The following is a 14,829-nucleotide window of genomic DNA, read 5'->3' as shown; positions in this document are numbered from 1 at the left end:
TTGCAGACCCTGTCATTGAGATACGCATCGGGGCAAACATCAGCACTCCACCACTGTGACAGAGATATGATTTAAAACTTGCACTTGTCCTTGAAATAGAACAGAAAATAAAACCAACAGTGTTAGTGAGAAAGTTTCTGTTTGTAACATCTGAGACTTACGTAATACTACTGAAAATCAAACTTTTGTTCTACTTTGAGGTAACTTGGCATACTGAAGACTGTTCTGAGATGGATGTCAGTTAACACCTTTTGTTTTGCACACAAAAAGGAGGACAGAGCATTCTATTTTCAGTGCCATGAAAATGCAGACTATCTTATTAAAGTCCTAATGAAGTGACAGGAGAACATTTTATTTCAAATACTGTCAAAACATGGTGTTATGACAGAAATTTGTCACAGAGCTTTATTAAGTCAAATATTCCCAAAATTTGCCAGGAAGCTCAAACTTTGTCTGTCACGGCTGTGGACATTTCAAGGGTATGGGTAATTTAAGTCACAGTATGACTGGGATTTGTGTCAATTAATGAAGTATTTTGGTTCCAGTTCCAGGCGTATTGGTACTGACGTCCTGCCGTTGAATCTCAATAATTGAAGCCTATAATAGTTTGCACTAACTTGGCACCAGGAAAGTCCATTGCTACAATACCAAACCGCTTGCTTTCACCGACATAGCCTGTCAGATATTCATACAGGCGGGGGTTTATTAGCCAGGCCAGGGAGTTGGGATGTGCCAGGATACTGGCACCGCTGCTGTAGGTGAGGAACATACGGTTTTTGTTGCAAACCGCAGCCGCCTCCAGATGAGTGGAGACACTTCTCCATTTCTTCTCCACTTCCTCCGGCTGCAGAGAGGACACCTGGGGCGAGAAAAAGGTTTTATCAGTACCATTTAAAAGAATTTGGTGAGGGAGCAAAAACTCTCCCTGACGGATTTTTAAAGACAGTTGACAGATGAAGATTACACTCTGGTAACTGAATATAAAGAGCCTCCATAAGGATCTCAGTAAGTCTGTTTTCCGGAACCATTTGAAATTATTCAAACAATGGGATAATTTAATATTTTCTCTCCCACCCCATTGCTCTCTTTGCTGGGTTTGGTTCTTCAACCAAAGGCACTTTAATGTTCCAGAAGTTGAGAATATTTTTTTTTTCCCTTTTTTGTTGTATGAACATTAAAACACATTCAACTGTCTTGGAAGCTTTGTTCCAATGCCTTTATTTATTTTTGCTACTTTTCATATGCCTTTTGTTAACTGTATTTTATTGTTGCGCCAGAACCAGACTTTTATTCTTAAAATGAAAATCCCTCATAGGCAAGGCAAGGCAAGTTTATTTATATAGCACATTTCATACACAGTGGCAATTCAAAGTGCTTTACATAGAAGAAATTAAAATAATAAAAAGAAACAAGAATAATTAAAACAGTTTAGAAAAATCTAATGAAATACAATGCAGTACAGTCGGACGAACAGCGGCACAGTGCTCATTCAGTAAATGCATAGCTAAACAGAAGTGTTTTGAGTCTGGATTTGAATGTGACCACTGTAGGAGCACATCTGATCTCTTCTGGAAGCTGGTTCCAGCTGCGGCTGGCATAATAGCTAAAAGCAGACTCGCCATGTTTAGAGTGAACCCTTGGTATTTCTAGCTGATATGATCCTAATGATCTGAGTGATCTGTTGGGTTTATATTCAGTGAGCATATCTGCAATGTATTGAGGTCCTAGGCCATTGAATGATTTATATACCAGTAATAATACTTTGAAATCAATCCTAAATCTAACTGGGAGCCAGTGTAAAGACCTGAGGACTGGTGTGATATGTTCATATTTTCTGGTTCTGCTCAGAATCCTGGCGGCAGCGTTCTGTATGAGCTGCAACTGTCTTATGGTCTTTTTGGGAAGGCCAGTGAGGAGTCCATTACAATAATCCACCCTGCTGGTGATGAAAGCATGCACAAGTTTCTCTAAGTCTTGTCTGGAAACAAAGCATCTAATTCTTGCAATATTTTTCAGATGATAGTATGCTGATTTAGTTATTTCTTTGACATGACTACTGAAACTAAGGTCTGACTCTAGTGTCACGCCAAGATTCCTGACTTGATTTTTAGTTGTTTGACCCCTAGAGAGAAGGTATGCGTTCACCTTGAGAACTTCATCTTTGTTTCCAAATGCAATGACTTCAGTTTTATCTTTGTTTAACTGAAGAAAGTTTTGACACATCCAACTGTTGACCTCATCAATGCATTGGCACAGGGAGTCAATGGGGCTGTAATCATTAGGCGATAGGGCTAAGTACAGCTGTGTGTCGTCTGCATAGCTGTGGTAAGCAATTTGGTTGTTTCTCATTATTTGGCTCATTGGGAGCATATACAGGTTGAACAGGAGTGGTGCAAGAATTGAGCCTTGAGGGACTCCGCATGTCATGGATGTCCACTCAGACTTATGGTCTCCTATACTCACATAATAACCTCTCCCATCTAAGTATGACCTGAACCATTTTAGGACTATCCCAGAAAGCCCCACCCAGTTTTCCAGCCTGTCAAGAAGTATGTTATGATCGACAGTGTCAAATGGTAGCACTGAGGTCGAGTAGTACCAGCACTGATAATTTGCCTGAATCAGTATTTAAGCGAATATCGTTTATTATCTTTATGAGCGCTGTCTCTGTGCTGTGATGCGGTCGGAAACCAGATTGAAAATCCTCATAAGGATTCTTTGATGAATAAAAACGTTCAAAAGAACAGCTTTTATTTGAAATATGGTCAAAATCAATGCATCCTTGCTGAATACAATTATTATGCTCTTATAAAAGCAAACAAACACACACAAAAAAAAAAAATAGCTGACCCCGTTTTTTTTAATGGTATTATGCATATCAATTTTAGAATAATTTAGACCACAACTAACATTTCTGTCTCTAATAAAGTTTTATCAAAAGTGACCTGCATACATGGAGACACCAGTGTTAATGAAGAGATATGAAACGTGATGAGTGAAGAAATTAAAGAAAAATCAATCTCACTTTTTAATAGAATATTTTTACTTCCAATCAAGCTGTATTTTTGTGCCAAAAAAATAGTGAAAATATTATTTAATTATTTATCTAGAATGCAAGACATGAGAGTCAGACATTTTATTCCAAAAAAAAATAAAATCTCATTTCCATGACCATTGCTTCATGAATTTCAAATGTGGAAATTACATTTGTTGGTTCAGAAAAATTAGATGATAAATTACATTATGACATTAAACAAGCTGAAAAAATCCTCCCATATTTACAAGTCCATCAATGTGGCTTTTCACACTGCTTAACCCCAGGTTATTGTCATTCTAAACACAACTTTTAACCCTGGGTAAAGGAACTTTTAACACTTTTAATTCAGAAGCGGGGTTAGCACTGCTTTTTACCCGGGTTATGAAAACCTTCTCCTAATATTCACATACTTTGGACAGTAACAGAAACACAGCACATTATAAAAACAGTAGTTTTAGCGTTTGAGGGGGAAAATGTCAAATGGTGACAGAGACTGTTTCTTTCTAACCTTAATGGTCCAAAAAGTCTACAGATATTAATATTACAGTCGGCAAAATATAATATGAGGATGAGCCATGCCAAGCCTTTATGTACACACATCTCAGTATGTCTAATTAGTATAAATGTACACTATATTTTTCAAATTCGGTTACATTCTGTTGCTCTTCTTTCATTGTGTGCAATATCATGCAATACTTACTGCTTACTGTGTAATATTTCTGTGCAATATTTGACTGTTTGCCTTGTTTGTACTGGTTTTGTGTGTATTGTTTTTGTGTTGTATTGCTTATGGCATACTGTTTATTGACGTATTATACTGTATATTGATTATTATCGTATATCGTATATTTGCAAAAATATGCAAATATGGACGTTAACCCAGGGTTTAGGAATGTTCGCACGTTTTGATTTTGCCGAGTTAGACGCGTTCCTGGATCAATATATTTTGTTGATCCTGTAACAACATTCCTGTCTGAAAATGTTGTCCTAACCATATCCCTACCCCTAAACCTAACCCTAACCATGAGTTATCCCTAAAATCAGAGGGGAATGATAGGTGAATAGCACTAATGTAGAGGCACCTAACCCTGGTTGTAAGCCTAAACTTGACATAAGCCGTAAACGTGTCCCTCAAATCTGATTGGTTGATTGGAAATGTTGTTCCATGATCAACAAAGATGATGATCTAGGAATATATTGCACCTGGTGAAATTAGGTTCTGCGGTATACGCACAGTGAGAAACAGCAGCTTATGAATACCCAGGATTAATTGTTAACCCCAGGTAAATAATGAGCAATGTGAACAGTTAAGCAAGATAACCCAGGATTCTGTTTACCCGGGGTTTAGAATAACCCAGGGTTAACTGTTTCAAGTGTGTGCTTACCTTCCAGTCATCTGCTATATCCAGTGAGTTGTAGAGTATACCCAGGTCAGGGCCGGCGAAGTCTTGCAGTACGATCAGCTTTCCTCGCGCCTCTCCCATGCTGGGCATCTCTCGACTATGCCACAGCAGGTCCCAGTACGCATATTCATTAATGTAGCGCACAACTGCCCCGTAGATATCCTGCGTGTTACTCAACTCCTCTTTCAGCCTCATCAGCACAGTTTCCGAAGGATACTCTCTCAGGAAAGCCACCACGTCCATCAACACGTCCCCAAAGTGAGCATACTGATACGAGATTCCATGGTGGATGGTCAAGTTACCTCTCGCATGCCGAACACGGATATCCAGAAAGCGGATCCCGGCGCGCAGCTGGAACGCGAGGGACCAGGAGTTACACTCGGACAGTGAGCCGCCGTACAGGGCCATGGTGTTGTGTGTGCCGGGCATCGTCACATCCGATAGGGAGTAGACGTCAGGGATGGTGGCCATCCAGGAAGGGTTCAGGATCTCAGGCGTGGAGGTGTCGTCATAATCAGGAGTCTGGACGGCCCTGTATCCTGAGAAGGCCGTGCTATGGGGTCAAGCAGAGGTGAGATGAGGCAAAGAATGCATCCGCGTCTTACTAAAAAGATACAAGATTACTGTGAAAACATCATGCTTATCTATAATGGATGGATATAATGAAATTAGATAATTGGTTAATTTGCTCACGATAATAGCAGGTAGACAAAGCAAAACAGTCTGAGATAAAAGCACTATATGGCTAACAGATGGAGGTCTTTTCTTTTCAGTGAAATGGATTTTTTTTTTCTTTACTGTAAATGGAATAAGAACTGTAATTTGTTATATAGGATGCTATGAAAGAGGCTTTGGAATTATGGGTATTAAGAACCTTACCCCAGCAAAACGCCCATCACCATTATCTGCAAAATGTGTCCTCTGGTGCCTTCCATAATGAGCCTTTTCTATGCTCACTGATCCTTTACTGTACAGATAATCATTACAATAATTCACTTGTCACTTGTGATAATTATATAGAACGTTTTTGTGGTATGACATCACCTTACACAAAACCCAGACATTTTGTAATTATTTTAAGGGGTCCAAAAAGTCTGCTTCCATTTGCAGTCGTTTCTAATTTAATATTTTTTCTTCATTACAAATGATATCAGATCATATAATTTCATAAAAGTTGATACATTTGTTTGAACTTCAGAATGTCTTAGTATTTAGTTTGTGACCTTTTGCTTGAAGCTGACAAGAACAAAAATCTGATAATCATGTTCTCCAGGATGAATTCAGATATTCCAAAGAGCATTTTGTGCTTCGATGGAAGCAAGAACATCTGACCATCTACAAAAGAGTTCATATGATCAATGTCACAAATTTATTTGATTAGTGATTTAGAACTAGTAAATTTCACATAATTTATTCAGTTGTTAGTCTCTTTGTTCTAAATGTTCTATTTCCAGATTTAAATGACAGAGAAGTGATCTTTTACCGTGTGAACCCGAAGAGGTCTGTGATCCCGATGCACAAAGAACAACCTAGGCAGTGTCAGGTTAGCTGTAAAGCCTGCTAGTATTTTCCTACCTTTTTTTTTTTTTTTTTTGCGAGTACACAGTTCTGGCTAGAGCTTGTTGGAGGCACTACTACAAACTGACCCTTTTGTTTGAGGGGTCATTGTGCCTATTAATAGTGTAGTGTACTGTAAAGAGCTGACTCGTTGAGAGTGGACAAAATGCTCCAATCAAAAGTCAGTTTGAGATTCCCTTTAAGGTTTTAACTATACTCAATGTAAAGTATTTATATGTTTATTAATGAGACAAACAAAAACAAAAATGGTAGAAATAGAAAAGTTCTACAGGAATGGAATGAAATAGCTAAAAGTAAAATATTACCCTGTTGATGTGTGATATATGTACTGTATATTAAAAAATACATTATCTCCCAGAATAAACATCTAGGTTTAGTGTGAATAAACATGAGCCTGAACTTATGATAAACATGGCCAAAGTTAAGTTTTTTTCCAGAGTTTGTGGGAAAATATAAGTTTACATTTTCTGTGAGTTATCTACAGCTCTTTTTTTTCCCCAGGGGTGAAGCAAAAAAGTTTACTTACTTAGAGAGCAAACATCTTTGCTGTGAGTACAGTCCCCATCATCAAACCTTGGAAAGTGGGTTTAATATTCAGAAAAACAAAACAGCCTAGAATTAGGATACTGCATTTGTAATTTGAATGTGAAAAGTATTTTTTTCCCACAGAGTTGCTGCCTTTAATTTTGCCCTTAACTAGTTTGTTTGTCCAACCAGCTAATGTGTACGGAGCCCCTAATGGCATGGAAAACAATTATTTCTGTCATGAAACTGTCCTTGGCATGGTAATGGAAATGACAACATTAATATGTTTGGGCTTGGAGGAATAGATACAGGACTTGCTACTGCCAATACATACACGACACGCTGCTGTGAGAAAGTAAGACATGCTGCTGCTGTAGAATATACTGTAGCGTACGTGAATTACCCGTGGCAGATCTATACAGGTGGAGCTGGGGAAGGTGGAGGGTTCTGCAGCAGGAACCAATCAGCTGTGCCCTATAGAGAATGATGTGATTGCAAGCCGATTGAGTTAAGGACCGAGCCTGCGCCATCTAGAGTTTCATGACAGAGCTTTATATTTCTTAAAACAAATAAATGAAGCAATACTTACACGAAAATTTCTCAATATAACAGAGACGTTTCATCCAAAGCCAGTGATTTGCTTAATAAACTGGCGTCAATACTGGAGAAAAATTAAAACATGTAATCTCATGAAAACACATTTATCAGGTTCTAATGAGCTTAATTTCAATTGTGATTTGCATGTAAACATTCTCAAATAAAGAAAATCAATCTAATTCAACTTTAATTTCTTTTATTGCCCTATTTGTATTTAGCTAGCTATATTATTTTCACAAAATTACTATTTTATTTTATTTGAGATTTTTTTTTTTAAGTTTTAAATTTGAAAAGCTCAAATGCAATTAACAGTGAAACACTATAATAAAGCCCAGCCTATCTATGCATCTCAATTCTGCTTCTTCTATTTCCCATAATGCTTTTGAAATCAACTGATTATCCCCCATGCTCCCTGAGCCATATCTTCCGAAATAAATAATAAACATATTTAATTAAAATGAAAATGTGCCTTGTTTCCCCTTTAATCCTAATGTATTCTCTGTAATTGTGCTTCTATTTGCTTTGCTTGTATGCAGTGGCATATTGTGTTGAGGCCATCAAGCATTTAACAAAGCAAATCGTAATTTGACTTTACCTGAGTAAACAATATTCATTCTGACACGCAACAAACAGTCTACTCTGATCTGCACTGGTTCTGCAATATAAAGCCGTGTAACCCATTTGTGCCCAAATTTTTCTGAATGATTTCATGCATATATTCGTGTTAATAGTGTTCTATGTGAACATGTTCTGCATTTATTTTCCCCAGGTTTTTTTTTCTTCTTTTTTTTTTCGTATTTGAATGTGCGGCAACTATATTGCCGGTGGGCAAGTATGTTGTATGCACCCCCTCAATGTCAAATATGAATAGGAGGAGAACATTTGGCATCTATCTGAAAATAACTGCTTTCAACAGATCAATCTTTATTCTTAAAAAATGTATTATGCATAAAAGTCAAAGAACATTTGATGCGAACCCAAAGAAGCTCTATCTGGCAAATAATCTCTTGAATATGAAAACACACCAAACAACAAATCCATTTGTCTTAACCCTTGTGCACTGTTCGGGTCTTTTTTACCCACATTTCTAACGTTTGTTCATGGGGATGATATGGATAATTTGACATGGTTTAGTGTAAGATTTTTGTCCATCTTTTGGAAAATGCAGTTTTAAAAGTAACACTTTAACCAGTAGATTGTTGCAGAGCTCCACTTTTTGCTATTTGACTAACTGAAAGACATCTTTCACAAGTTTTTCCAGTTGTATTCATATCTACATATTATGAAATTACAATTATAACAATAAAAGTGACTTTTTGTCAAAGTATCTCTTGTAAGATTTGTTTTGTTTGGATGATTCTAGAGAACCTTCATGATTATGTATATGTACTGTATATATGTCAACAAAAAATACTTATTAGTAACATGAAAATGACCTTTCTTTGGGAGGGTTTGCCTTCGCCATGCTTCCTGGAAGTAGGGGTAGGAAGTTGACAGCCTCATGTGACAGGAAGGAAGTGAATACCTTTTTTTTCTCCTTGATATCCTGTATTTGGTTGTTTGCTTGCATGTCATTGAGATATAAAACATGGATACCATCTAGAAAAATACTTACAAAAGGAAAATGACAACTATACACTGCGGCAACTATAGCTGCCGGTGGGCTTAAATGGGTTTGATATTTCAACAAATATCATCTTTCCCAAGTCTTTTGTCCCAATTGTTCCACACAAATTCCCCCAACACATTAGTCAATTAGAATTTCTTTTCAAATCTAAACTGGACTCTGACACCAATTATGAAGAGTTTTATAACAAACGCTGATAATAATTTTTACGTCTTTTGGAGCTTTTCTAAATGAACAGACTTGAGCTTTACCCGTTTATCTTTCCCGTCCCCACATTCTCTCTATCTGTTTCTCATTAGTGTCTGTGGTGACAGGATGTGTATTGTGATGCTTTATGCCCTTTGTTTCCTTTTTGTCTCTGTCTGTTTTGTAATTACTGGGAAACAGTCGTTTTCTGTTGGTTGATCATTCTAATCTGTCATTTTCAATGGTGAAGTAATTACAAGTTCAAAGTGCATGTCTTTCAGTGTCTTTGGTCCTCACGTCCAATCCTTCAAATAACCTTTATTAAAACTGTATTGCTCTAAACCAGAAATGGTGCAAAGTGAGCGAAGATGAGTGATTCTCTGGACTTTTGAGAGATTCATAGCGGAGGAAGTAGTTTAAGCAATTTTTATAAATACTTCCTTTATAGGCAATCGTTGAGAGTTGAAGTCAGTGACATCTGTCAAAATCTGCTATACTGCTGGTGTTTCTGGTGGATTTAGAGCATAAATCACATCATTATATGTTTAATTCAGGTTTTTCAATGTTGTTTGCAAGGTTTCATTATGGCTTGTTACATTATAAATTAACATTATGTTTTGGGCATTTAGAAATAGTTTATAGGGTGTATTTATTGACCGCATTGAAATCAATCATATCACATTTTTGCATTTGGAAGAGGCTCATTTTATTCAAGTTATACCTTTTATTCGTTTATGGATTCCCTGGGAATAACACCGATGATCTTGCCATTTATAGCGCATACTGTTTGAGGTATGCTGTATATTTTACAGACACACTCCTTTCACATATGTGAATGTTGATTTTAGAATGTAGTCTTGCTATAGACCAATTGTTGATCTATTTAGTATTGATATTTTGTAAAAGCAAAACTAATTCAGTGTTTTTAATGACAATTGTATTTAAGACAGTGTCATTTTAGTTTCACTGAGATGCTATTGTAGTTATTATAATTTTTTTTATTTTTTTTTCCATTTTCATTTTAAATTTAATAAAATTTCATTGAAATCCTATATAGTCTATTTTTTTCATTTATTTTAGTGCACGCAAGTTAAACTAAATGAGAAATGTTGTCTTGACAACTAGCTGAAACGAGTTAAGTTTAATAAAATACTTTTTTATATTTTATTTCAAGTAGCAAAACAATCTTTTTAATGGATTTAGTTGTAGTGAACTATAATAACCCTGCTTTAGGAACCTGTAATAATACTGAAACGTCTATAAAATAAAACAAGACAATAAAGCAAATAGAGGCATATCTTGGGCTTTTTGGACGTGACATTCCCAGTAGGACCAATATGGGCTTTTCAAAGGCTGATTCGTAAACTTTTATATTTGGTCAGTCAACAGTTTGTCTACTTGCCTTATAAAACACTGACTTCCTGTCAGATTGTTTATTGAAGTTATGAAATCTGTTTGAATTTGACATAAAATCCTGTTTTATCCTGTTCTCCTTTCAGACCTGTTGGGAAATAAGCAAGTGTCTTGGGAATCTGAGACAATACAATAAGACTCTCCTAGTCTTATTGTTTGCCTTTTAAACAAAAAACTTTGAGAGCAAGTATCAGGCAAGTATCATATTTCAGGAAAACAAACAGTAGCAATTTTTCTTTGGTTATGCATTATGAAAAACATGCATGTTTAAATCTGGGTCTTGATCTCACCATACCATGTACACTCTCTTAAAAATAAAAGTTAAAAAATAGGGGTTTTGAAGCGATGCCATAGAAAAACCATTTTTGGTACCCCAAAGAACCTTTGAGTGAACAGTTCTTAAAAGAACCATTTTCCTCTTAGTGCGAAGAACAATTTAATAATCTAAAAAATCGTGTTCTACAATAAAGAACCTTTTGTGCAATGGAAAGGTTCCATGGATGTTAAAGGTTCTTCATGGAACCATCGATGCCAATAAATAACTTTTCAGTTCAGTCAGAGTTCAGTCAGGATATGATGCAGGCGAATAGCCAATACCACAAGCAGTGCCAAAGTCATGGGTTCATTTCCCAGGAAATACATTCTGAAAAAGAAAACGATATATAAAAAACAAGGTAACACTTTAGAATTCCTTTGTTAATGAATAACTACTAATTATTCGGATCAGTATTCTAAAGTGAAAAACATGATAACTACCTAATATTGACTAAAGTCATTGTAAGCTTTTGAGAATTTTGTAAAATTTTGAATAGTAATTCCTTCCGATTGATTTGGTAACACTTGAGTCATTACTAGTGGGTTACCATGATATTTACTTTAGAATACTGATCCAAATTATTAGTAGTTCCTTTAGAAAGATGTAGTAACACTTGAGACAATACTAACCAAAACCTTACAAAACCTCAAAAGCTTACAATGACTTCAGTCAATATTAGGTAGTTATCAAGCTTTTCACTTTAGAATACTGATTCAAATTATTATTAAGGGTGTTGTAACACTTGATTCATTACTAATGGGTTACCATTACCTTCATTTATACATTATGCATTATTAATATTAATAATGAACCTGTATATAGTAGTTCTCAGTAGTCTTCAGTGAGGTATCAAAAATAGTAGTTACTGATTAGCTAATAGTGAACTACCACATTTGACTGAGCGCTATTACGTGCTAATTCATTAATCAGAGTTCCTTGTTAATAGTAGTTACTAGAATGTTAATAGTGCGTTACTCATTTGTTCCAGTGTAGTGTAGTTACAGTATTCTAAAGTGTTTCCAAAACAATAACAAAACCCAGCAAAATGTAAATGATATGCAGTGACTCAAATGGACATACAGCAGATAGATTACAGGTGTGATCTGTCTAACAACCTTGAGCATTCGGTTTGAGAATCCCAGCAGTTCCAACGTTGCTGTTTGATGATTGTTTGATAATGTCATTTCCACTGTTCCACATTCCACATTTTACCTTTTTTTAAAGGACTCCAAGGGTCTTCATTGGTATCCATGACCCCATCATGGTGCATCATGTGAACAGCTGTGCTGGTGCCGGTTTGCTCCACCCCTTCTATTCAGCCTCGGGCGATGCATCTTAAACCGCGAGAATCCCCCATCGCCTCGTTATCTTACACTCGGCATCTCTGATTTACTCACCTGCTCCGATGTATGCGCACAAACTACAGGACCAACAGGAGGAGGGAGGGAGTGAGAGGAGAGACAGAAGCTGACAGCAGCAGCAGAGGTTTTCAAATGGAATTGTTTATGGAGTATGTGAAAGACAGAGAGAGGGAGAGAAAGAGAAAGAGCGAGAGAGGAGATGATAATGACCAGATGTCAGATTGAAATCTAATACACTTAATGCGTTGAAGCTCCATGCTGGGCTGTGCTTGTAGCTCGCACGGTGGAATTAGAGATTTGACACATTTGCAAGCAATGTGAGATCTCTACATCGTAGTGATACACAAGATGTGCAGGAATATAATAGGAATACATCAGGATGCACTCTACTGGCTTATCATTTATTAAGAACCTGCGCAGTTTGACTGCCTGGTGTCAAAAGATGTTTATAAAATCACAAGCATGCTATTTTACAGTTACATCTATGTTTTATTTATTATTTAAACAAAGCAGTTTGGTAAAATCAATCAAAAGCACCAGTCACTCATGATTTATACAGGATGAAACTCCCAAAAGAATGTCAGTACCAAACACAAATCAAATTATATTGTGTGTGAGCTCAAGAAACAACAACAGCAAAACAGAGCTTGCACACTATAATCATTAAAATAATTATAAAAACTTTGTTTAGAAGCTAAAAAGAAGCCAAAGATATACAGTACATTTGCACATTTAAATAATTATTCATTATTATAATTTAATATTTAATAATTAATTATGATTATGTCCCATAATTACTAAAATATAATTTGTTTGTTAGTACTATATGCAATATAATACACACTGCTGTTCAAAAGTTTGGGGTCAGTAAGATAATACTTTTATTCAGCAAAAACGACAGAAAAAAGATTTCAAATAAATGCTGTTCTTTTGAACATGCTATTGATCAATAGTTGTATCACGGTTTAAAAAAAACTTTAGCAGCACAATTGTTTTCAACAATGATGATAATAATAATAATAATAATAAATATTTCTTGATCACCAAATCAGCATATTAAAATGATTTCTGAAGGATCATGTGACTGAAGACTGGAGTAATGATGCTGACAGATGCCATTACAAAACTGCCAAAAAAGAGCTTTGCCAAAAATCACATTTTAAAATGCTATATATTAAAATAAAGCAATAAAAAAAAATCAATATTTCACAACATCACTGTTTTTAATCCTACTTTTGAACTGTAGCGTATCATTTTTATACATATATATCTTCATTTGTGTTACTTGGGATGGCGTAAATGTGTAAAATTCTTCCCCAAAAGATTTGAAATGGTTAATTTCAGCTTCATATTCAGTCCATTGGCAGAAGTAAAACACATGCAGTAGGGCGAGGTCTCCGTTCTGTAAAAAAAAAAAACAACAACCTGGAATTGAGGTTAAGCCTAGAAGCCTTTCTGAAGTATGACTTTGCCCTCTCTATCAATGATTACTCTGACAATAGCCGGAGATCTCCTCCACTGAACCCTCGCCTCATTCTTAAAGCCACTCCATGTCTCTGTTATCTATCGGCTTAGCTAACTCATCCGTGTAAGCATGTTGCCCATCAAACGCCCCCCCACCTCCCCCCTTGACACAAGCACAGAGATACACACCTCCCTCCCAACCGGAGGTGGTCTCAGAGGAGACCCCGTCTTAGCTGGTTCTCAGAGAGACATCCGTGCCACGCTCTACCAGCCCCACCAGGATGGCAGGCAGACACGGGGAAGTTGAGCTGGCATGCCTCAGCGCCCGCCCTCTCGGCTTTTCCTCCCAGCCAAGATCTAGGGTGACTGCCTGACTGTTTCTGGGTGGATGTAGCCCATGCTTCATGGTTTCAGCGACACTAGCCATATTTCAGTGTCGGACCCTCATAACCAATTATGGCTCTCAATCTTGAGTGCTAAATGACCCTCGTAATGTCAACGGAGATAGAGACAGAATCATCTCTCAATTCTGGCGCCCTCGCTGACTGTGAGAGAGGAGTGATATCATAGCATTCGGGGAGTCTCGATTCAGCATGAAACCTGGTGACCTTTCCTCATTCCTGACAAGAGGACTTCGCTGCCCTTTTGAGAAAATGCTAATTCTAAACGTTTGCCTTATAAAAGCATGTTCCTATGGGACGAGCCCAGCATGTCAGACAGAGGCAGGAGCAAAGCCCCAGTGGCAAGTGAGGTCGGCTCAGCTGTCTGATTGGTCCTCAGTGTGAAGTGTTGTGCAATTGTATGCATTTGTCAGTGTGTTTGTGTTTGTGCAACTCTGGCCTTATTTACATATTTAGCTCTGGAGTGATATTTACAGCAATCTGCGACTTAGACCTTTTGGTTAGAAACAGTTTGTGAAAATGAAATGCAAAATAATTTAATGCAAAGGATAACGTTTATGAAATATCTGAAATTCAATCGTCCTAAAATGTCTTTTTATCTTCAAAATAGGTCCGTTAAAAGGTCAAAGAAAAAGGTGTTTTAATATAGCTTTACTGCAGTCCAGATAATCAAAATTATCAAATATAATCAAAATTATATTATTGAGAAAATATGTATCACTATTACTCAGTAATGCTAAAGTCAAAGTCAATACATATAGTGCTTGTACAGGCTCCTAAGGGTAAATTATGGGGTTGGGGAAAATCACAGGGATAAGTTTTAGCCATCAAAGCTTACAAAATGGAATGTCAACCTCAGAGATATACCAAACCAGCATTTCTGTTCTGGCATAATGCGCAATGCCATTTTAGTGCCATGTT

The 14,829-nt window shown here is 36.7% G+C and overlaps 1 protein-coding gene across 2 annotated transcripts; it reads right to left on the bottom strand.

Moving 5' to 3' along the window:
- Positions 1–354: 354 nt before the first annotated feature.
- Positions 355–5,973, bottom strand: LOC309510484 (1-phosphatidylinositol phosphodiesterase). 2 transcript variants are annotated; one of them, XM_082185277.1, is made up of 4 exons: positions 5,924–5,973; positions 5,320–5,407; positions 4,423–4,993; positions 355–859 (listed from the first exon to the last, which is right to left on the bottom strand). In XM_082185277.1, the coding sequence occupies exons 2-4, from the start codon at positions 5,373–5,375 to the stop codon at positions 584–586; spliced, it is 903 nt and encodes a 300-aa protein (XP_082041403.1). In that variant the 5' UTR covers positions 5,376–5,407; positions 5,924–5,973; the 3' UTR covers positions 355–583. The 2 variants fall into 2 exon arrangements, with proteins under 2 accessions (XP_082041403.1, XP_082041404.1); XM_082185278.1 differs by lacking the exon at positions 5,924–5,973 and having other exon boundaries at positions 5,320–5,604.
- Positions 5,974–14,829: the final 8,856 nt, after the last annotated feature.

Source organism: Leuciscus leuciscus (assembly GCF_965113295.1).
Source record: "Leuciscus leuciscus genome assembly, chromosome: 12".
Classification (NCBI taxonomy): Eukaryota; Metazoa; Chordata; class Actinopteri; order Cypriniformes; family Leuciscidae; genus Leuciscus; species Leuciscus leuciscus.
This window is presented reverse-complemented; position numbering and strand designations above follow the sequence as displayed.